At 31.1% G+C, this 24,354-nt stretch overlaps 2 protein-coding genes across 2 annotated transcripts; one reads left to right on the forward strand and one right to left on the reverse strand.

Annotated features, from left to right (window-relative positions):
* The first annotated feature begins 616 nt into the window (after positions 1–616).
* Positions 617–13,420, forward strand: LOC111707043 (uncharacterized). The gene is made up of 14 exons (XM_023480036.1): positions 617–679; positions 1,131–1,190; positions 1,833–1,897; positions 3,238–3,301; positions 3,569–3,614; positions 3,679–3,738; positions 5,783–5,852; positions 6,986–7,195; positions 7,445–7,468; positions 7,822–7,904; positions 9,660–9,771; positions 10,172–10,235; positions 12,368–12,417; positions 12,717–13,420. The coding sequence occupies exons 1-14, from the start codon at positions 628–630 to the stop codon at positions 13,044–13,046; spliced, it is 1,290 nt and encodes a 429-aa protein (XP_023335804.1). The 5' UTR covers positions 617–627; the 3' UTR covers positions 13,047–13,420.
* A 2,016-nt stretch (positions 13,421–15,436) lies between these two features.
* Positions 15,437–20,061, reverse strand: LOC111707042 (trichohyalin). Its single transcript, XM_023480035.1, has 5 exons — positions 19,887–20,061; positions 18,669–18,771; positions 17,132–18,058; positions 16,775–17,010; positions 15,437–15,762 (listed from the first exon to the last, which is right to left on the reverse strand). Exons 1-5 carry the CDS (start codon positions 20,045–20,047, stop codon positions 15,690–15,692), a joined length of 1,500 nt encoding a protein of 499 aa, XP_023335803.1. The 5' UTR covers positions 20,048–20,061; the 3' UTR covers positions 15,437–15,689.
* Positions 20,062–24,354: the final 4,293 nt, after the last annotated feature.

Genomic DNA, 24,354 nt, shown 5'->3' on the forward strand with positions numbered 1-24,354 from the left:
CAAAGATATAGGGATATGTAAATACTCCATAATATAAATTAAGATATCACGCAAATGTAGATAGAGCGTCCACTGATAAATGTTCGACAGGATGGGAACTAAAAATTTTGAAGCTTCCGATGCAAGATTCAAAATTTCCGGCCTCTGGGTTTAAATTAAACCTCATTGCAGATATATATTTATCAATAATGAACAAACTCGCTCATCACTGCAAACCACGCAAAATTCGAGCAGTATTTTGCCAATTAATCCTTTAAAACTTAAATTGGAAACAAGTTCGTTGCATTTCTGAAATGTGTACGTCAAGGGCTCCAAAAATGTATAAGATAGTTTTTGATGTAACACCAAAGAGTAAGGCGTTGCGACACTTTCAGAGTTGCCTCACATAAAACTAAGCTAATGAGATAGGTCAATTGACCCTAATCCATCGTGACCAAACTTTAATCACGAGTATAAGCTATTTTAATTTGTGAATATATTTCAGATCTAAGACATAATATTTTGTGAATTTATTTCAGATCTAAGATATTATAATTTGTGAATATATTTCAGCTTTAAGATATTATAATTTGTGAATATGTTTCAGATCTAAGATATTATAATTTGTGAATATATTTCAGATCTGAGATGTCTCCTGTTAAATTACTGGATTTAGACAGAAAGGAAGAACTGATTTTAGGGAGAAAAAAATGAAAAGATTTTTTAAATTTAAATGTTCATATTTGTTGTGCTAGTTTCTATCAACAAATTGTGCAGAGCGGTCAATAAAGAAATCAACTCTTTGTCAACGTTTCTTAGAGTTTTTTTACCGAGCAAAAACAACATTTGTTGTTGTTTAAACAATAACATCAATTTAAATATACTTGGATAAGTCACAACTCATAAGTATGAACACATATTTAAAGGAAATGATTTTTTGCCACAAACTCTGATTTTCTAATCCCTATCGTAGACCTAAAATATTTCAAACTATAAATCATGTTGGATTAAAGAGCTTCTATGTTTGAAACATCAAAGGTTTAAATCATAAAGTTGCAAAGATATAGATATTAGAAGATTTGATTTTGTGGCAAAACCTTGATTTCTTTGTTTTTAGATTTTGGTTAGAATCTTTTCATTTTTTTTAACAGGAAAACAGTTGAGACAGTCTTCTACTAAAATGTTACGAAGAAATCTTCCAACTTTAATTGGTAAATCTTCGAGTTTTCATAATTACAACAATTTAAAGGTCTCCTCGCGCCATTGTTCTTATAATTTTCAAAATGAAATAAAAATTGTTTTTTTTTGCGGCTTAACACTGTACAGTCTATGCAGGTTACCACTGAATACCAAAAATTGAATAAATCTCGATATTGTTTAAAATAAAAATGGAAAATCAACATTTATCATAAAACAAGAAATTTGTCCTCAAAAAAAGGAACTTAAAGGTTGCCTCAAACTGTACATTTATAAACCATTTATCTTTGAAACCTTCCGTTGACAACTTTTGAAGTTTTACAACTTCACTTCAGTTAGATAAAAAGATTTTAGAAAATTAGAGTTTGAGTCAAATGTTCAGTTCTTCCATAAATGTTAGATATTGAGATGTGCTATCAAACAAGGAAATTCTGAACACGTTCAATTTTATTTAATATTGTGTTCTGGGGAAAGTAAATTTAGAATTTAATCGTATATTTGATTCATATTTTAAATCCTATCTACTCAGAGTAGAACTTTGTACATATGAATATCACAAGATAGAAATCTATGTTGCTTGCAGCCGTTTTTTCCTGGGTTTTCGAAGTTTTAGTTTTTTCCTTTTAATGTTTTATGAATTGATTTATTTGTTCTAGAGGCATCTCCAGATTTTAATCAGAAAAAGTTGCCCTACCTTCCCAATCTTCCACCTAGTGTGCAGGTTCATTATTTTCATATCACCCCCTTTGTCTTCTAAGGAATATGTTACCGTGGTAGGCGATTGTATCAATTTAATAAAGACGACTTTTTTGTTTAAGTTTTAATTGTCAGCAAGTTTTTTTCCGAATTACAGGTTTACAAGTAATTTAAGAGAAGATCTTTTAATTGACAGCTTTAAAATCTTGATATAAATCAACATTGAAATCGAAAGTCGTCTTCCTTATATTGATATGATCGCCTACCAACGTAAATGAAAACATTCTATGACATCAATCTCGTCTCTATAATCAGTAACGTCATATTAGGTTATATTAGAGGACGACATTTCCGTTCATTGGAGCGCATCGAGAGTAACTAACCTTATTGGTATGAAGAAATATACTTGTTTCAATGACAATGACAATGACAAGAAATCCAGGTTGCAGTACATATTAAAGTCCAGAGTACACTCAAGTTATGGATTACGTCTCAAGTAACTGAACTTATAACAAAATAAAGGTTAATTTTGGTCTTCTGCTAATAAAGTATGTCTGTTAGATTATGTATTGGTTTTGTTAATTGAATATCTCAATCCTTTTAGTATTAAATTTTTTTAGATTGATTTGTTATTTTAAAGACAGATTCCAAGTCTAGATTTGAAAACATAGTTAGATCAAATGTCAGATCAAACAAAATATTATTTTAAATATCATTTCATTTTATTTGCATGAATAAGCGTTAAGTATAAAATTTTCTACAATGCCAGACTAATGCAATAAAAGGCAACTAAACTTTTAAAATTTTTAAAAATTAATTAATCATTTATTGACCTTTATTTCAGACATAGATGATTATCTTATCTTTTTTTTAATTGTTTCTTTGTTGGTTTGAAAATGATAATTCAATACAATTATACTGTTTAAACGTCAATTCACTTAAAGCATGCCTGATGAAACCTTTAAAAGCTAAACTTCGATTTTATATCGTCTTTCCACGGGGCATTATTTCGTAAATACAATTATATGGTCATATTCCATATTTAGAATTTTTAGAAATTAGACATGAAATGTATAAAATGTTGTCTGCTGCACTTTTTACTTACAAAAGCAACAAATTTTTCTTTACACTATAATAATATTTCTGTCAATGTTAAGGAAACATAGGAAGATAAAGCATTAAAGAAAGGAATCAATTAGGTAGTCATTTGCTTTGTCAAAATAGGGGTGGGGGGGGGAGGGAATGTAATAAAGCCTTAGGAAAAAAGTGTTTTTTTTCCTACAATTTTTGCTACTTAGTAATGATTTAGATAAAAGACAAAATTTCCTTTGTTTTTGGGACTTCAGAAAATTATATTTTTTGAAGGTTCCAGGGGATACTGGATCCAGTTTACATTCTTGGTTTGAATCTAAACGGTTGGATAACACAGGTATTATTTATATTAAAATATGGATTGTGAAGGAGGGGAACTAAAAAAAGGTAATTTATGCAAACTCTAGCGCTTAAACGATTTTATCCCTCTCCTGTCAACATTAGAAGCTAAATCATATATCATATCATATTTTTGCTGAATAAAAGACGCATATACGCCGTTTTTTAAATTTGTCTTCATCCTTACTTTGAAAATTCGAACATTATATGTAATTTAGAAAAGTTCAACAATAATATTTTGAAAATTATACAAATATTTTTTTAGATATTGGTCCTATTTATTCTATGCCAAACAAGCACAAGAATAATCGGTAAATAGCTTTTTAAAATGTGATTTAAAAAAACGTTGTTCAGTTGAATAATATGTATTTTTAGTAGGGAAAGATCGGAGCGACGGCAGTCTCCAGAAAATCGTCCAGATAGCAGAAGATCCAGGAACTTTTATCAAAACATGAATTAATTTATGAATCATTTATCAACTGTATCCCTGTATTATTGTATTATTTTATCCATGCATCCCTGTATCCCTGTATCCATGTATCCCTGTATCTCTATGTATCTATGTATTACTAAATTCATGTATCCCTGCAATCATATTTCCCTGTATCCTTGTATCCCTGTATCCCTGTATCCCTGTATCCTGTAACCCTGTATCCAAGTATTCATGTATCCCTGTATCTTTGTATCCCTGTATCCCTGTATTCATGTATCAATGTATCCCTATATACCTGTAATCATGTATCCCTGTGTTCCTGTATCCATGTATCACTGTATTCTTGTATCCCTGTATCCCTTTATCCATGTATTCCTGTGATCCTGTATCCCTGTATTACTGTATCCCTGTAATCCTGTATCCCTGTATGCATGTATTCCTGTAATCCTGTATCTCTGTATCCCTGTATTTATGTATCCCTGTATCCCTGTATCCCTGTATCCCTGTATCCCTGTATCCCTGTATCCTGTAATCCTGTATCCCGGTATTCCTGTATCCCTGTAACCCTATATTCCTGTATTCCTGAATTCCTGTATCCATGTATCCATGTTTCCCTGTAACCCTGTAATCCTGTATCCCTGTAACCCTGTAATCCTGTATCCCTGTATCCCTTTATCCATGTATCCCTGTGTAATCCTGTATCCCTGTATTCCTGTATTCCTGTATCCCTGTAATCCTGTATCCCTGTATTCTTGTATCTCATGTATCCCTGTGTATTCCTGTATCCATGTATCCCTGTGTATCCCCGTATCCATGTATTCATGTATCCATGCATCCCTGTATCCCTGTAATTAAGTATCCCTGTATTCCTGTATCCATGTATCCCTGTGTATTGTTGACCGACCGGAACTAACTTGATGGGTCATTGAGTTTAAAATTGATTATTCCCTGAACTTAACTTCAATATTTTAAACATCTTTATAAGCACATTAGTCAAATATTTGTGTACTAATTATTTTTATTATTTTATTGCTTTATAAATGCAATAATAAACAAGAAAATTTTTGTCAGTTTCTGGAATGTATTAAAAATTGCAAACCAGAAAACTCTGGATATCTGAAACTTTTGTAATCAAGTTTTAGCTTTAAATGAGCATGATACACAGCTAGCAATAGGTGCAGTGTAAAAAGACACATTTTACTTAATAAATGATTTAATAACTTACTAGTAAAGCTATTTGCTTCGTAACAACATCAAATACACTTGAGTATTGCTATATTAATGTCGTCTTCATTTTCCATTTTTTTCTGGTTATTACTGTAGTAGTCCGAGTATTGTCCACATACCTCCCATAAACTGCAATTTTATGTAAACAAAAATATGTTTGCTCGTATATTCCTTGTATGAAATTGATTTATGTAATTGTCTTGATTTTCCTGCGACTAGGTATTGTTGTTTAGGTCAAACAATTTCTTTTATCTTGCCGAAATGCAAAGTAAGGCTGACCTGGAATATGCAAAACAAAGGGGGGGGGGGAGAGAAAGGGGGGAGGGGATTAAATAGTTATTCGATGTTACAGCTAGATATATAACAGAAAAAAATAGTTTATTACAGTGATAACCAGAAAGCTGTTGGATAGTAAGCGACGCTAAAACAATACTAAAATGTTTTTGATGTTGTTACAAGGCAAACAGCTTTACTATAGTGACTCATTTAATCAATTTATTTGTTAAATGGGTCATTTTGCATTGCATAATTGCTATGTCTCATATATTTATTGGACTACGGTTATAACCAGAAAAAATAGAATACACAGAAAATATTTTTAATTTACTTATTACATCATCATCATGTTCTTTAAACTTTTCAAATCACAACTTGATTCAAAAAGTCGTCTTCCTATTTCTAAGTTTTATGGTTTTTCTCGTTATCAATGTTTTTTTATGTAGTTGAACAAAGAATGAGTAGTTAAACTATGTCTCCTGACATATTTTGTTTGATTACGACCTGGAAACTATTGGATATTATTGATTAATGTTCTGTTAGAAGTTCTTCGATAACCTTTGATCTGGATCCAGATTTATCTCCTAGATCTAACAAAGCCAGGAGAGAAAAGGTAAAAATCAGGTTTCAGGTTTCTCTATGACTCCATGGTGAAGGGGTATTGTTGGTCCAAATTGAAAATGTTGCCTTAAAAAATCTAGATTTTTATTTTATTTGGAAATCCACTTCTATATACATTACATACTTTGCTTGACTTTCTGTCTGTCAGATCGTTTGTATCCAATAAACGTCAAAACGGCTGAGACAATCGGACCCAAACTTTTTTGTGGGACCTCACGTGACTCCAAGGAAGGTTTATGGATGATCGAATTCTTGTTCTTGTTTTCGTTTTACAATGTAAGCCTAGTTAAACAGAAATGCACACAAAATTAGTATTTTTAGAACATTTTAGCTGACAAATATACAGGGGGAGTAAAAAAATAGGGATTATCGATGTTTTAGTCATAATTTTCCAATTATTTTACTGTTCATAGCATGTAACAAATATTTTTGGAAAATTGAAAAAGCAAATCCGCGAAATTTTTTTTGGAAAATGTTTATTATATTGTTTTCAAAAATATGAATATGATCGAAATTCATCAATATTGAATGTGATATAAAAAATGTCAGCCAATTATATGCATTTTTAAAGTAATAACAGTTCTAAGGTTATTTTAATAACATTTACACTCTAAATATTATTTTGCGGATTTTTTTATATCATTCAATTTTCGAAGAATTTTTATGAAATTTTGAAAAACAATAAAATAAATATTTTCCCGACAATTTTTCAAAAAATTATATTTTTTCAAAAATTATTTGGTTTGCCGATTTTTTTTCCCAATGTTTCAAAAATATTTTCGAATTTTTTATCACATTTTACTTTTTTCATGTCTAAAATCCGAGGGAAAAAAATTGAAAAATGTTTTCCATAACATCAATATTCCCAGGTTTTTTTTACTCACCCTGTATACATACCGTGATTACCAAAAATAATGGAATAGGAAGAGCACATGATAGCACAAAAATGTCATGTTGTTACTCATTAAGTAACTCATTAAATCACTTACTTAGTTAAATGGGTCTGTTTATCACTCTTCAAATGCTGTGTCTCTTGCTCTATGAACTTTTTTTGTTCATCATTTGATCTTAAAAGACGTCTTCTGGTTTTCTGGTTTCATCTATAATCAAATTTACATTTTGCTGGACAAGGAAAAAGAGGAGAAAAGGGAACGACGAGAGAAGAAAGAAAGACAGGAGAGAAGAGAAAGAAGAGAAAGGGAGGAGAAAGAAGAGCGAAGAGAGAGGAAAGAAAGGGAGGAAAGAAGACTAAGAAAGGAAAAAGAAGGGAAAGAATCCCAAGCCGCTGTTTTTGCACAAGAAAACATCAAAACTTTGCAGAGAAATGAAAATAAGGTATTTTTGTATAGAACCTGAACACTTGCCAAAACTTGATTTTTGCAACTTGATGTTGTTGACCTTTAATATTCTATTCTTTTAATACTTATTGATCAAATCGTATCTAAGCTCTTAATATCAAATTTCTACATCATCATAAGGGTGCAGGGATAGGGTTCTTAATTAGGTTTTGTAGTGAGTGTTTAGTTTATTTGCTTAAAAGTAGAATTATCATTATTTCTTGAATTAGCAATGTTTAATTTTTAGATACATGATACCATCGCAGAAGAGGAACAATGAATCACATTTTTAACAATCAAAATTCATTCATAAATTCTTGGACCACGATTGTACAATTTACTTACTTATTGTACAAACCCGATTGCCTTTAAATAGAACAAACCAATGAATAAAAATCACGGAACCTCTTATCGTTAAATAATCACGGAACCTCTTGAGACTCTGAACCTTAAATCGTGAATTTTCTTCTGCGCAACCCCGCGCCTCCTTCTGAGAAAGGGAAACTTAATGCGAAACCCTCGAATTTTGAATAAACAAGCTTTAATTATAAATCCGTTATGCCCTTCATAGAAAGTATAAGATTGATTCGTAAAAATCTTCTAAAAATGTGTTGTTGAGTACAGGAGTACAGCATGTGGAGCTGTAGAAGGTGTACTCTAGAGAATAGATTAGAACAGTCTATCTGTGGGGCATGTGGGGGCTCAAGGTACTTTATTACTACCCTAAAATATCAAGAATATATTAGAATGGTTTTCGTTGGGATATCTTTCTTTACACTGAGTATATTGTACAGTGGTAGGCGTTTATGTGAAGAAAAGGAAGACGACTTTTCTTCTTGATTTTTTACAAGTAAACAAAGAGAATTTGTTATTTGACAGCTTCTGATTGTTTCTATGTTTATTAACGACGACTACTGAGTAACACTAACTGCCATAATAGGTATATCGCTGCAATTGTTCATGCTAATTTTTAAAGATGTAGCATAGTTGTAAATTTCAAAATCTTTAGCGAAGTTTTTTCTAATAAAAAGGAAAAACATGACAATTAGTCAACTGTTTCCTGGTTCCCAGTGTATGTACTTAATATTAAACCAGAACTTTGAACTTTTGTAAAAATTACTGCATAACAAAAAGAGAATATATAGAGCATGCTCCTTGTTTCCTGAGAAAAAAAAATAATAAAAAAATGTGGAAAAAATATCTGTATTTTAATGAACTCGTGGAATATTTTCTCGACATGGGTTGTAAGAACAATCATTTTACAATCTTACATTAAATTAATTAATTAATTAATGAAATTAATTGTTTTAATTTCAGTGTTGGATGCATGAAAGTTCTATTATGAAATATATTTATTTCTATTTATGACTTAATATTTTAAATTCTTTTACTTTAACAGATTTCCGGAGTTTACATTTATAGTTTATCTTCATGTTTGTAAATAAAACTTAAAATTTATTTTTAAAGTTTTGAGATAAGTTAATTTCCCTGTCCTTTAAGTTGCAAAACTTTTTCTGTTTGCAAAATTGTGCATACATTGTGGGGCAGGTCAATTCTTGCAATGTTTTAAACAAAAAATTTACAGTTGCAATGTTTTTTTATTTTCTTTTTAAATTCAGATTTTTCTGGATTTTCCTCTCAATGTATTCAGTTTATACAGAATTTCCCACTAAACTTGACAATATAAAAAGACAATTTTAAGGTTGTCTTCGATCTATGAAATTCAATATTCAACTTTATTTACTTGAAATAATCCTCGCTAAGTTTTCCTAGTTCTGGTATTTCCAAATTTTGGTCTATTTTTTTGTGCTGCCAATATGTTATCAGAATTTTGTTCAGACTATTTCTTAAATTAAACCAAAATTGTCGAAATCTGAACAAAAATGTTCATAGCCACGGTGATATAAAAAGAACAAAAAAACCACATTATGGAAATTCCAGAGACCGAATTTAAAGAATTTGAGCCGCGGCTTAAATTTGAGACGAGGCTCAAAAAAGGTTGGTTCCACATAACATCGTATTCAATGTTTTAAGATTAAAGCCTGCGCTCAATTGAAACCGAGTTTTGGCGGATTTGAGACACGGCTCAAATTCATTTAATTTGGACTCAGGGCTTGGGTGATTTTGTTATTCTTACCTCAAGAACTTTCTATTCTAAAATTAAGTTTACAAATAAATGCCGCAAATTATTTCAAAAATCAAAAACGAACTTTAAGTCGTCTTCCTACTCCATGATTTGTAGGACACCCTGTTATATATTTTTGGACCTTGGACAAACTTTAATGAAGAGAGGTGGGGCACACTGTACAGGGTATATTCAAGGCCTCATTTTTATAAACCAAAGAATTCATTTTTGTAAACACCAAATTCGGAATTAAGTTTGTTTTCTCTTCAAAACTATAAAATGGGAAAAATTACCTTAAATTTAATCAATCTTTATCCTTACAATTTTACAATTTTAGATTGAGCAGTATTGGAGAGGTGCATCTAGATAATATTCAGGAAGATGCAGTTTACAATGCAGTTCAGGAAAATGCAATTTACAATGTTCATGAAAAAGCAGGCAAACAGAAGGTAAAGGAAGAAAACACTTGCCTTCAATTCTGATTATATCTTTGCAACTTGATGACAAAGGTATTTGGTACTTCAAACTATGAATTCTGTTGTAGAAAGTCAACAAATTAAAATGCAAAATGTTAACATCAGAATTCAAAGATATAGAACAATTTTTGTTTCATTACGTTTCAAAATAAAAAGCTCTAAAAGTGCGTTTCATACTTTTATCATTGTACCCTGATCAATGATCATACTTTTATCATTGTACCCTGATCAATGATCATACTTTTATCATTGTACCCTGATCAATGTTTTATCATTGTACCCTGATCAATGATCATACTTTTATCATTGTACCCTGATCAATGATCATACTTTTATCATTGTACCCTGATCAATGATCATATTTTTATTCTAGGGCCAGCTTATTGAGGACATTGATTGGAGCTGTGAAATGTGCACTCTAAAAAACCCTGTAACAGGTAAAGATTGAGAAAAATTAGAATTTCCAATCGGAATTCCGTTGCGCGAAATTGTGTGGAATTGTGCGGAATTGTGCGGAATTGCGCGAATTGCGCGGATTGCGCGCAAGTAAAATGCACTTCCGTTGGAAACTTTAGTAACATATAACAAATGCTTGAAAAAAGTAAAGAGTAATAATTTACAGTTATTTTTACGATTTTGTTAATATCTTATATTTTTTTGTGAAAAAAAGTTTTATATAATATTTTGAATGCTATATACTTTGTAGAAAACAAAACTCAGCGGGAGCGGTTGAGCGAGCATTTGAGATCTAGCCTAGACTCTACGCAGTTCGGAATAAGAAATTAAGAAGAAATTCACAATTTGTTCAACCGCTAAATCCCACTTTTTCAACAAATGAAATATAATTTTTCATGAATAACGTTTTCAGATTTTTCAGCAACTTTTTTGCTTTCAACCACTGTTTTAAAGATTTTTCAGCAACTTTTTTGCTTTCAACTGTTTTCAGATTTTTCAGCAACTTTTTTATTTCAACCGCTGGTTTTAGATTTTTCGGCAAATTCTTTTGCTTGCAACCGCCGGTTTTTTAAGATTTTTCAGACTTTTTTACTTTCAACCGCTGTTTTAAAGATTTTTCAGCAACTTTTTGCTTACAACCGTTTTCAGATATTTCAGCAACTTTTTTGCTTTCAACCGCTGCTTTAAAGATTTTTCAGCAACTTTTTAACTTTCAACCGCTGATTTTAAGAATTTTCAGCAACTTTTGTTGAAAGCAAAAAGTTGATAAACAATCTTAAACCCAGCGGTTGAAGCAAAAAAGTTGTTAAAAAATCTTAAAACCAGTTAAAAGAAAAAATTTTTTATGAAAAACTGTTTTCCAGTGGTTAAAGCAACCCAGCAGTTGAAAGCAAAAAGTTGCTGAAAAATCTTAAAACCAGCGGTTGAAAGAAAAAAGGTACTGGAAAATCTTAGAACCGGTTTTTAAAAGAAAACATTTTTCATTAAAAACTGTTCCAGCGTATAAAAGCATCCCAGAGGTTTAAAGCAAAAAAGTTGCTGAAAAATCCTGAACCTAGCGGTTGAAAGCAAAAAAGTTGCCGAAAAATTTTAAAACCAGTGGTGGAAAGAAAACGTCTTTCATGACAAATTATTTTCGATGGTAGTTAAAAGCAACTCAGTGCAAGTAGTTAAAAGGAAAAAGTTGCTGAAAAATCTTTAACCCAGCGGTTGAAAGCAAAAAATTGTGTATAACTACTAAAAAAGTTTTAAAATGTGAATAAAAATATGAAAGAAAAAAAGCACGAATTTATTGATTTAACAAATTTTAAGTTTGAGAAAAAAAGGAGCATTTCTTATTCTGAACTGCGTAGAGTCTAGGCTAGATCTCAACCGCTCGTTCAACCGCTCCCGCTGAGTTTTTTTCTCCAAAGTATATAGCATTCTAATATGTTGTGGTTATATATTACAACACACATTAAAAACTTTCTTTATTTTGACCAATTCCAGTTGTATACAGTGGTACCCAAAAAACTGTGGAATAGGAAGACTAAGTTTTATGTAAATTTTATGTGTATGTTATGTTGATTTTAATTGCTATGTTTAATGTTTATAGAACTCTTAAAAATCATAATTCACGCACCTGTGCCCCTTTAGTAAAAGTAAATTCAACCTGTATAAAGCATAAAGTCTGACCGCGTCTACCTTGTTGCACCGGCTAGTCCTGTCCATAGAGTTAGGTACAGTACGAACTGGGACTGGAAAGGTTGACCCGGCTCGGAAATTCAAATGAACTACGGCTGCCCGTGAATTTGAGTCTATTTCACAGTTTGTCCGGGTACAACTGCAGAACATAAGATTTAAACAATATGAAGGTTGAAAAGGCTACAGGAAGATCCAGACAATTTTGAAAATAGGAAGACGACTTTTAGACTCAAGTTATGAAATTAAATAGTCCAATGAATATGAGACACAGCCCTTGTAGAGTGTATAATCATCAAATTCACTTAATTGTTGCCTCAATGTCGTCTTCCTTTTCCATAGTTGTCTGATTCTCGCTGTACATTAAGTTTCAAACAACATATTTTTTAGATAGTTCAAATTACAAATTTGTTAAATGTTAATATTATTTCAGCTGACAACTGTGAGGCATGCAACACAGCAAATCCTTTGAGATTAGCAAAGGTAGGATGAATTGGCAACATTTTTGCAATTTAGCAGTTTTAATCATTCGTTCGAAAGCTTGTTTTCAAACCTTTTCACATGCGAACACTTTTGCACTTATTAACATCAAGGTCAATCTAGAATTTGATGTTATATTTTCTATGTTTGATCTTTCATATTTCTCCATAAATTTTACAGTTAGTAATATCTCATTAACATCAAATCAGAAAAAGGTTTTTATGGGTACCATCTTGAATCCGACATTTGAAATTACGTCTACAGGCCCTCAGAGCACAAGGAAATTAATTTTCTATTTGTAGGTTGAGAGACAGCATCTTGTTCATGAACATCTCCCAATTGCTGCAAGATATATTGGGTTAGCTCTTCTCACACTACTCCTAGCCTACTTCCTTGTACGGGTTCTTATATGCGGGGGTCTCTACGCAGCGGAGACCCTGACAAATTTCTACATAAAAAGTTATGACATGTTCGAGAGTAGTTTACACTTTGAACCTCTAACTTTGCAAAAATCAATCAAAGATTTTGATTGGTTTAGTTCAAGCAGCAGTTTTCAGTATTTTGGACTTAATTTTGTCCTTTACGGTCTTTTTGTGCCAACATTCATGTATATAATTACACGCTACATGTGATAGAATTTATAAGTAATAATCTCTAATATTTTTACAATTAATTATTCTTTTCATATTTTTTCTATAGTTTTGTAAATATTTGCTTCCATGATGTTGAACTACAGTTGTCGACGTTCATATCAATACAATGAAGACGACTTTTCAGGAATAATGCTTTGATCCCTGACTAACGTTTTTCAAATGGAAATTTTACTTGTAAACAACGAGAAAATTAGCTTTGTTTACTTGTTTATGTGTATATGATGTTTGAAAGCTTTGTAGAAATCAAATTAAAATAGAAAGTCGTCTTCATTGTATTGATATATATAACGAAGACTGTATTTAAACTAATCTTAATGTATGTATCTGTATTATAAGTTTATGAAAATAATTTATATTAACATTATTGCTCTTAAGAGTGTAAAATCATTTAAAAATAAATGTTTAGATAACTATTTAAAATCTCAGGAGAGAGAAAGAGCATCTAAAAAAACATCTTTATTTTTTAAAAACAACTTGCTCTGCACTAATTGCAATTTCAAATGGATGTATACTACAATTTAATATCAAAAATATGTTCTAAAGAATTAATATAAGGTCGGATATTTGAGAACTGTTGTAAAAGCCATTTTAAGACTCTCAAATTTCTTCACTTTACTAATAATCAATGAATTTTTTTTACACAAAAAATAAATAATAAAGAAAGGTAATGGAAAATAAAAAAAATGTTTTTATTTAAACTTCTGGAAATAAAACCATGCCTATAATAAAAATAATCAATTTGTTCTAATAATTTGTAATAAAGTGTATACTACAGGGTGTCCCAATAAACATGGGAATCAGGAGACGACTCGAAAATCGTTTTTGATTTCCGATATTTAATGCATGTCAAAGAACGTATAAAAACGAGGCTGTACGTCTTTCGAGCTTTTGATAAAGTGGTCTATACGGCTAGTCCTGTCCATAGAGCCAGGTACAGTACAAACTGGGACAGGAAAGGTTGGCCCGGCTCGGAAATTAAAATGTACTCTGGCTGTCTGTGCGAAGATATTAGATATTATGCTAAACAATTTTTATTTGTTAAATAAATTACAATTTGTACAAATTTTGCAATATCGTCAAATTATAGTAGATACAAAAAAGGTAGACCACATTTTAAAAATCTCAAGAGCAGGGGTTTTTGATATTAGATGCTTCTACTAGAATACTGCAATAATTGTGTTCATGAAAGGATGATACTTTATACACGACTGTACGTAATTAATATAGAGTCCTTTATCTTACATTCATCAATCTCTGCAGTTGGAAACAAGCTTCTTTCTCTAGTAAACCATTAAGAGGCTAGATTAAAGACGGAAATCCAAATCTAATATTCAGATTGTCATAATTAAAGCGTTTGTGATCATTATAGTCTCATCATTTGTGGATAACCATGGAACTTCAATATCTAAGTTTGCTGTCCAAACTTGAGAGTAAATGTGTCGGGTTCTGAAGGATGACATTTGAAATTTGATAGTGAACTACATGTCAAAGGTATTTTTAATCTATTATATAGAGAGTTCACATTGTACAGGGCTTGTATTTTAAAGACGAAATGTTTCAGATAGCAATTTATAAAGTTACAATTATGTTTATTACTATTTTTATTGTATTTTTTCTTTTTTTCATAATTTCCTGCAACTATAAACTTATCTTTGCCTAATCATAAAATAAGTTATTTAAAGACCACATTCAAGCCAGTGCTCGCGATTTAAAAACTTCGGCTCGAGCCAAAATTCCTTAAACCCGACTTTACGACCCAATCTTCGACCAAACTTTGACGACAGCTTGTGTAACGTGATTAACAGCTGCAAGATCTTCGGCTCGGATTAAGGAGTTAAGCCCAATGAAAATAAAACCGACCTTGGTTGGTTTTAGTGAAGAATAAGGCTCAATGCTGAGTCTTGTTCTCATGTAAACCAGGAATGTTCCAATTCCTACCATGAAAATGAGCCAAATAGAATATGAAACCGGGTTTTTAAACTCAACTATGTTGAAAATAAGATGCGGCTTGAATCCGAAAGCTCAAGCCGTAAATAAGGCCCAACACCAGATTAGACCCGAGCCGTATTTTCCCGATTTTTTTTAATCGCGGCTCTGAACTCTTAATTTCCATTCAGGTCGTATTTACATTATCATCCTCTGTGTGTAATCCTATTTTTTAGTCTAATTTATTCTAAAATTATTCATTACATTTTACCAACAATTATTTCAAACATAATCAAATATTTTTTTAACATGCTGGCATTACTCATTCTTTTGAGTTTTGATATGTAGGACATATCTTAAAAATCTGTTGGGACATATCGTATTAAGACTTCTCATTGCCAGACATCTCATAATTACAAGTACAATATGAGAATAATATTGAAAGTACATTTATAGGATACTGTTTATTTAGTACATTTATAGGATACTGTTTATTTAGTACATTTATAGGATACTGTTTAATTAGTAAATTTCTAGGATACTGAATGATTAGTAAATTCTAGGATACCGTATACATTGCTAGAATACTGTTCATTTAGTACTTTTCTAGGATGCGTAATGTTTATTTATATTTAGTACATTTCTAGGATACTGTTTATTTAGTACTTTTCTAGGATGTGTAATGTTTATTTTTATTTAGTACATTTCTAGGATAGGATGAATGTAAGGTTTGGCCGGAATGATTGGAATGAAAACCTGAGGATGCTTCCTAAAAAACAACAAAATTAATTAATCAATTTTTAACGACCCTGAAACTAGTTTTGAAAAAGTACTTTATTAAGTGTACAGTCGACTTAATTTCTAGAGACTCATTTTAAAACAATTCACAACGATACCCTTTAACCATTTGCATTGTCTAGACAAAAGTGATGGAGCTGATGCCCTTGTTTTTCTTGTGAAAATTTAAGTTTAACCCTATCTCTGCTGGGGTACTTGAAAACCAGGTATGCTGGGGGGGGGGGGTCTTTTAGAATCTGCAAAAAAAATTTGCAAATTTGCAAAACTTGAATTTTTTATCGCAAAATCCAGTTATATAGTAAAAATTTTTGCAAAAAAAATTGTCCAAAAAATGAAAAATTATACATTTTTAAAAAGCCCTTGACCATGCCATTTCAAATATGCAAAAAAATTTGCAAAATTTTAAATAACCTGATTTTTAATCAAGAAAAACTAAAAATGTGCAAATTTCCTTAGACAGGCTGTTTGCAAAAAATTTGCAATTTTTTTTCGCCAAACTTTTGCAATTCATTTACTTATGTCAAAGGCTTTCCAAAAAGCTAAATTTTATCAAAATCTGACAAGTGGAAGTGGGTCAAAACAAAGATTTAGTTTGTTACAGGAAAAAGCAATCATTCAAGCAGTTAGTATTAGAGCCCGGTTTTAGGCCTAAAGGGAGGGCTTTGGGTATGCAGAAAGTCAGAAAATTTCAACAATCTCAGACCAATACTTTTTGAGTTATGTAAAAAAAAACTACGGGGGGGGGTAAAATTGACACCCCCTCCCCCCCACAGCAGGAATAGGGTTAAGTTTAATTAAAGTTTTGCAATAATCATATACACATGAAAGAATTTTTTTTAGAAGATTACGATATCATCCTCATTGATACTCAAGAAAAAGAATCAACTTTTGTGAATCGGTCATTTGTATTAAGGGTCATCAAAAAGGTATAGCAAGGTACTACCATATAGCCTACAATGCCTTTAATATTTGAATATTTGTACCTGATGTATATATTAAGATGTCCAGGATTAAACAGAGCAGTAAGATCAGTGTCATCAATTCCATTTGGTAAATGTATCCGGGACAAAATCAACTCTTCTACTTTTACAATTCTATTCTTGGAAGACGACATTTTATCCGCCATCTTGTTTTCACGGATTTTGTAAGACGACATTGTGTCCGCCATCTTGTTTTCATTATGTCTGCCTCCTTCTTGAAAGATCTTTTCACCTCTCTTCTTAAAATAATCACAATCTTTTATAAATATATTTAAATTTTAATATTGTTCAGGAACCACTATCAAATTTCCACAGAATCTAAATTTTTATCTTTTGTGAATTTATAATAGAAATGTTTACCTTTGAATAACTTTTTTCATGATTTATTGAACGCATCTCATCTTCAGTCAAGACTTGGACCTGACAAGGGTTGGACAGTTCCTGTTTCCTCTCCAACCATTCCTCCTCCACCTCAGTTTCCACATTCTTTACTTCCTTGTTGACACCATCCTTCTTGATAATATCAACCCACTTCTCTGCAACATTCTTCAGTATATCCTTCTCCTTCACAAACTTCTTCTCAATCTCATTGATCCATTGACTCTCGACATCTTCCACTACCTGCTTTTCTTCTTCTTTCATCTCCTCCTTCTCTACCTTCCTCACCCACTCCTCCTCCACCTCCTTCTCAACCTGCTTCTCCTCCTCCTTCATCTCCTCCTTCTCCACCTTCCTTATCCACTCATTCTCCACATCCTCCACAATCTGCTTCTCCTCATCCTTCATCTCCTGCCTCCACTCCTCCTCAACCTCCCTTTCCACCTCTACCTCCTTCTCCGGTTCTCCTTCAAACGTCTTTTTGTCCTCTTCTGACATGACCTCCTGCTCCAGGAAAGACTTGAACGCGGTGTTAAACTCCTCCTTCCTTATCTCACTGCCGGAAGGTTGCTGGCTAGAACCATCCAATGGTTGAAATTGGTCCAACTTCTCTAACGTCAAAGATTCCGTGTTGCAATCACCTCCAAGACGCATTCCTTGCTCTAAATCCTGAACCATTGCTTGATGAAGATCATCCCTGGCTTCGATCTTGTAGTCCTCATCTTTTAGAACGTTCCGCTTTGCGGCGTCTTTCATCAAACCTTTAACTTGTTTTATTTCATCCGACATTTTTCCTGTTCTTTTTCTAATTCGTTTTTGTCTTGCTGCGCCTTCCTCTCTTTCTTTCTCTTCTTCAGTTTCCACAAGTTTTCTAGCTTCAATAATAAGATCGGCTCCATCCAATCTTATCTAAAAAAAACAATAATAATTCAATCAGTTGAGTAATTCATGGTTTGGTTTCTAAAAATGTAATTATAAGAATAATTAAGAAATACTTAGTTCCATTCAGATATGTAGCAGTCTAATGCAGCGTGCTATACATAGCTGTAATTCTATAGTGGTGGCTATCTGGGTTCGTTTGTTAAAAAGATATAAGGGTTGGGATGATTTTGTTATGAACAAATGCAAAAAATTGGCTAAAAGACAGGGTACAGGATCGACGGTTCTGCTGGTCGGTATTTAAAAAAAATCCAAAATACTCATTAAATTTTTATTATTCAAACTAAATATCTCAAAGGAGTTGAGTTTTTGCCACCAACTCTGATTTATAATCTCTATATATAGATATTTCAAACTATTAATACTTATAGATAAAATAATCTAAGTTTGAAATATAAAAGGTTTGCACCATCAGGTTGCAAAGATATTGGGATCAAAAGATTTGAGTTAGTGGCAAAAACTCAATTCCTTTACATTTTGTCACAAACTCTAGCACATAAATTATTAAAGCTAGTTAGCGGTTTAAAAATTCGAAAATCCTATCTTCTGTATTCTCTTGAAAAATGTATTAATGTTTGACCTGAAGTTGTTTCTCTGTAAAATCTCCAACTGCAATATCCAGGCTTATCAGAGAGCTGTTCTCTGTAACACCAACCCGTCCTCTACTCAACACTCTCAACCCACTAGATGTAGGAGTAAAGGTATTGTTATTATCATTATTATTATTACTAATCATCATTGTTATCATTATCATTATCATTATTATCATTATTATTATTATTATTATTATTATTATTATTGTTATTATTATTATTATTATTAATATTATTATTATTATTATTATTATTATTATTATTATTATTATTATTATTATTATTATTATTATTATTATTATTATTATTATTATTATTATTATTATTATTATTATTATTATTATTATTATTATTATTATTATTATTATTATTATTATTATTATTATTATTATTATTATTATTATTATTATTATTATTATTATTATTATTATTATTATTATTATTATTATTATTATTATTATTATTATTATTATTATTATTATTATTATTATTATTATTATTATTATTATTATTATTATTATTATTATTATTATTATTATTATTATTATTATTATTATTATTATTATTATTATTATTATTATTATTATTATTNTTCCTATTTCTTGTAAATACCTATCTAATTTCGATTAAGTTGTATTATTTAGAAAGAGATTAATCTACATCTAACTGTAGAAGTCTATTTATCATAACAATGTTTTGATAATAGATAAAAATCTTACGGTTTCCATTCGTTTTTTCTTATTTCTTATGTATATTTTGATCCAATGTCTTTCGCCTTTTCCCGTTTTGAGCTAGGGGGGGGGGGCGAATATTTCTTCCTGGTTTTTACTCAAATATGTGTATGTCGCGACTAGCGACTTGCACCAGTCACTATAACGTACTATAAAGTTTTTGAACGGAAATTGACTAAATTTTTGAATGGAAAGGGACTACGTTTTTGAATGGAAAGGGACTACGTTTTTGTCACAAACTCTATTTTCTAACCCCTATATTATACAACCTCTATTGTTTCGAAATTTTAATTCTGCTAGATCAAATGATCTAAAATTAAAATATAAAAGGTTTACACCATCAGGTTTCAACGATAGGGTTATCAAATTTCAGTTTGTGGCAAAAACAATGTCTTTTCTTTTCTTGAAAAGGAGAACATTACTCTCACAAAACTGTAAAGTATTTTAATTATTTTATATTAGGATCTATGTGACCTGTCTGCAAGTTTGAAGTTTTCAATATTCTGCCGGGTTAAACTTCTCATTTCTCGAGCCGGATGAACATTCCATCCGGACTTTCTCAAACATCCGGATATTTCATAAAATCTCCGAAAATCCGAGCCGGATCCAACAACGCATAACCCTTTCCGAAACATTTTCTGTACTGAGTCCCAAATATCTATGAATACTGCAGATATGAAAATAACTTTCTTCAGCCCAAATTATTTACGCCGCTATGCGGTCAATCTGATTTCAAATCAAGGTGATTATGTTTAACTAAAATTGTGCAAAATCAAATTTCTATTTACATTATTTTATTATTCTATTAACAAATTCGTTTTATAATATGAATTAAATCATCTTGTTTAATGTACAGTAGAGATGATCTATTTACGATGATCGATAAATTTTTTTTTTCATATTCCGGCTCTAGAGTTCAGAAGTTCTGATCCGACCATTATAGAGTTCAGAAGTTCTGATCCGACCATTATAGAGTTCAGAAGTTCTGATCCGACCATTACAGAGTTCAGAAGTTCTGATCCGACCATTATAGAGTTCAGAAGTTCTGATCCGACCATTATAGAGTTCAGAAGTTCTTGATCCGACCATTATAGAGTTCAGAAGTTCTGATCCGACCATTAAACTCTATAATGCATTATAGAGTTTAGAAGTTCTGCACTGATCCGACCATTATAGAGTTTAGAAGTTCTGATCCGAACATTATAGAGTTCAGAAGTTCTGATCCGACCATTATAGAGTTCAGAAGTTCTGATCCGACGATTGAATATCTGAGAAAGTACTTCAAAGGCCCCCCCCCACCAATTATTTTCAAAAATTATACACCTAATTTTCATTGAAATTTTATGCTGAAGTCAAGGTGGATTCTCATTTGAACTACTCCCGTTTGAACTATTATTCGTTTGAACTATTGTTCGTTTGAAGTATTGTTCGTTTGAACTATTGTTCGTTTGAACTATTGTTCATTTGAACTACTGACATGACTTCAAATCCTGTAGTTCAAATCAATACATTTCTTGCTCATTTGAACTATTTTTCTACCGCAATTCAGTTTTTAAATTTTTTTTATAATTCGCATAAAGTTAGTTTATGACAAAACAATTACACAGAAATGTTTCAAATATATAAACATAAAAATAGTTTAAATTAACAAACAAAATAGATCAAATGAACATAAAAAATAGTTTAAATGAACATAAAAATAGTTCAAATGAAGATAAAAATAGTTCAAATGAAATAGTTCAAATTGAAAAAAAAGTTGAAATGAACTTAAAATATAGTTAACATTAAAAAAATAGTTCAATTGAAATAGTTCAAATGAACAAAAAATAGTTCAAATGAACATAAAAATAGTTCAAATGAAATAGTTCAAATGAAAAAAAATAGTTCGAATGAATTTAAAATTAAGTTTAAATGAAAAAAATAGTTCAAATAGTTCAAATGAACAAAAAAATAGTTCAATTGAGAAACAAATAGTTCAAATGAGAAAAAAAATAGCTCAAATGAAAAATAAAAAAAATTTAATTTCAAATAAAATAGTTAAAAAACATAAAAATAGTTCAAATGTGATTTACTCCTACTCCCGACGTGATTTTACCCGGCCCCTTTGTCTGTCTCCTCCCACGGCAGACGCTGAACTCCAACCTTCGAGTGTGCGAGGTGGGGAAGACTTCACTGCAGATTTTACTTTTTGACATGACCACTTTTTCAACAATTTTCGATTAAATTGGTATTTATTTAGGGTTAGGTTAGGTTAAGAAACTTTCTGGGCCGAGCGCTGCGACTAGAACAGGCTATAGGGGGCCGAGCGCTGCGCCCAGTAAACCAGATATCGTCGCACGACGAGAAGGTCGCCATTTAGGCGTTTTTTCCACGTGGAGTCGACATGGAATCTGGTCAAAATAATTTCAAAATTTTTCGACCATGGACAACTACACATTGACATCATATGGACGTTGACATTTTAATCAAATATGACGTCATTTGCAGACCATTTCAACGCTTAGTCGATGTGATCTGGTTTACTGGGCTAGGGGACAGGCTACAGGTTATGTTAAGTTATGAGACTTTCTGGGCCGAGCGCTGCGGCTAGGATTCAATCTTGATCTACAAATGTCATCCCCCAATTAATCATGCTTTTAATTAAGCGCGGCAGTGAAGTCTTCCCCACCTCGCACACTAGAGAAGGTTGGAGTTCAGCGTCTGCCTCCTCCCTGGGGCCTGCAGGCCCCCGAGGCTCTTTCCCCTAATTACTTCAGCTGATCCACAGCATTTGAACTATTTTTGTGTTCATTTGAACTATTTTTTTGTCATTTGAACTATTTTCGTTCATTTTAACTATTTTTTCGTCATTTTCATTTGAAATATTTTTTTCTCATTTGAACTATTTCGTTTGAACTATTTTTTCATTTAAACTATTTCATTTGAACCATTTTATATTCCTTTGAACTATTTTTATGTCCATTTAAACTATTTTTTTGTTCATTTAAACTATTTTTGTGTTCATTTGAACTATTTGTTTCTTCATTTGAACTATTTTTATTTCCATTTGAACTATTTTAATAATGTTCATTTGAACAATTTTTTTTGTTTATTTCATTTAAAATATTAATAGTTCAAATGAAAAAGTTCAAATGAACTAAAAAATTGTTAAAATGAGCAATATATTTACTCGTTTTTTAATGATTTTTCAATTTTTTTTTTAATTTCTGGGGCAGTTTATAGTAATTTCTTTAGTATTAAATCGTGTGAACGATTTAAAAATATTTTTTTATTGCAATGTTTGCACAGAAAAGGACTTGAGTTTTGCCAGAAACTCAAATTTTCTAATCACTTTTTAGCAATTCTGTTAGATTAAAGTTTAAAATATCAAAGGTTTTTACCAGTAGGTGGCACAGATATAAGGAATAGAACAATTGAGTTTGTAACAAATACTCAATTTCTTTACCTCAAACCTATCTCGCTGGACCTTCACTATGCCTGACGGCCTGTTCCAAACCCAAGTATGGAAGTATTTTGTATATCTTTCTATTTAGCGGTAAAACTGTATTTCCGCAACAGGAAATTTAGGATATTAACAGTAGAAAAAGAATAAGTAAAATCTATTTTATATTCAAAGGGAAGTTTATGGGAAAATCAACCTGAAAGGGAGCGTTCAGAAAAAAGATGGGGTTATAGGCTCACTTAAAAACCCGGCCTTATCAGCTATAAAAATGTAAAAATACTTAATATTAAGTTTTTCACACTCAACACCTAGGGTTTGTCAAAGTTCGGTATTTAAAAATATTTGGTTTGGAAATATATTCAACATATGTATGAACGAGAAGTACATGAAGATGTCATGTGTACCTGTCCGACTTTCTATCTATCTATCTTAAATCCTTATAATGCCTCTTGGGTCGTAAAAAATAGTTGAACAAGAGCAGTGGTTCAACTTAGTATACCTAGTTTAAATGTCTCGCTATTCATTAAATCTGATCCTAAATATTTAATTTTATAACTTGTTTTTACAAATTATATCTGATACAATTAAGGTCGATTTACAGCTTTATTGAATAGGTTCAGGGTTACCTATACTGCATGAGACTTCAGACACTCTTGTATGCCGAGTCCATTAGCGCCTGATCCAATCAGGGTTCAGCCATGTGTTTGATGTCTATTCTGAACCAGTAGAAATAATATGGCGGTAACATCTATCTTTCTGTCTATCTCATTATACATTTAGAGATAAATCCTTATATCGGCGCTATTTTGCTAAATGGAAATATTTACTTCTACTGAAACTATAGTGCAGAGACGACTCTACGGAATTTAAACTGTCTGTTTTATAATATTTATGATTCCCTTCAGCTTTTTAACTGTTTCCTTCTTTTCAAAATAATTATACGTTCCCTTCAAAGACTAAATTTAAGGCAGAAGTCTTAATTTAACCTTAATCTTGTATTAACCTTTCATTAATTTTTAAAAAATCTAAATCTACATTTTAAAAAGTACAAAAAATTTCTAAACGCCTAAATTTTCATTACTATAATAAATAATCTAAAATTTTAAGTTATTATATTTGTTATCTTTTAGTCAAATGAAGCCTATAACATCACATACAAATTTGTTTTGATTTTTAAACAGTTTTCCTTGTATCAAAAAAACTTATATATTGTATTAGTCTAAATCTTTAAACTATTATTTTGTTTTCTATTTGTTATGAAGGAGACTACAACATAATCTAACAAATTTGTTTTAGTAGTTAGATATTTTTCTATATGTTATAAAGGAGACTACAACATAATCTAACAAATTTGTTTTGGTAGTTAGATATTTTTCCTTAATCAAATACACGTGACCCATTTTAATTAGAGATAAGGGCTTGAGGGAAAACCTTCATGAGAATTAATGTCTTTAGTTAACATGTAATATAACCAACGAGATTATAGTGTATAAAGTGATA

This window comes from Eurytemora carolleeae, unplaced genomic scaffold (genome assembly GCF_000591075.1).
Source record: "Eurytemora carolleeae unplaced genomic scaffold, Eaff_2.0 scaffold594, whole genome shotgun sequence".
Lineage (NCBI taxonomy): Eukaryota > Metazoa > Arthropoda > Copepoda > Calanoida > Temoridae > Eurytemora > Eurytemora carolleeae.

Coding starts and splice junctions, on each gene's coding strand:
- LOC111707043 (XM_023480036.1), top strand. CDS start 628: ATGTCTCCTGTTAAATTACTGGATTTAGACAGAAAGGAAGAACTGATT. Junction 1,191..1,832: donor AAATCTTCCAACTTTAATTG/GTAAATCTTCGA, acceptor TATTTGTTCTAG/AGGCATCTCCAGATTTTAAT. Junction 10,236..12,367: donor TCTAAAAAACCCTGTAACAG/GTAAAGATTGAG, acceptor ATATTATTTCAG/CTGACAACTGTGAGGCATGC.
- LOC111707042 (XM_023480035.1), bottom strand. CDS start 20,047: ATGTTTCGGAAAGGGTTATGCGTTGTTGGATCCGGCTCGGATTTTCGG. Junction 18,059..18,668: donor TTACAGAGAAACAACTTCAG/GTCAAACATTAA, acceptor TGTTTTTTTTAG/ATAAGATTGGATGGAGCCGA. Junction 17,011..17,131: donor ATGAAAAAAGTTATTCAAAG/GTAAACATTTCT, acceptor GATTATTTTAAG/AAGAGAGGTGAAAAGATCTT.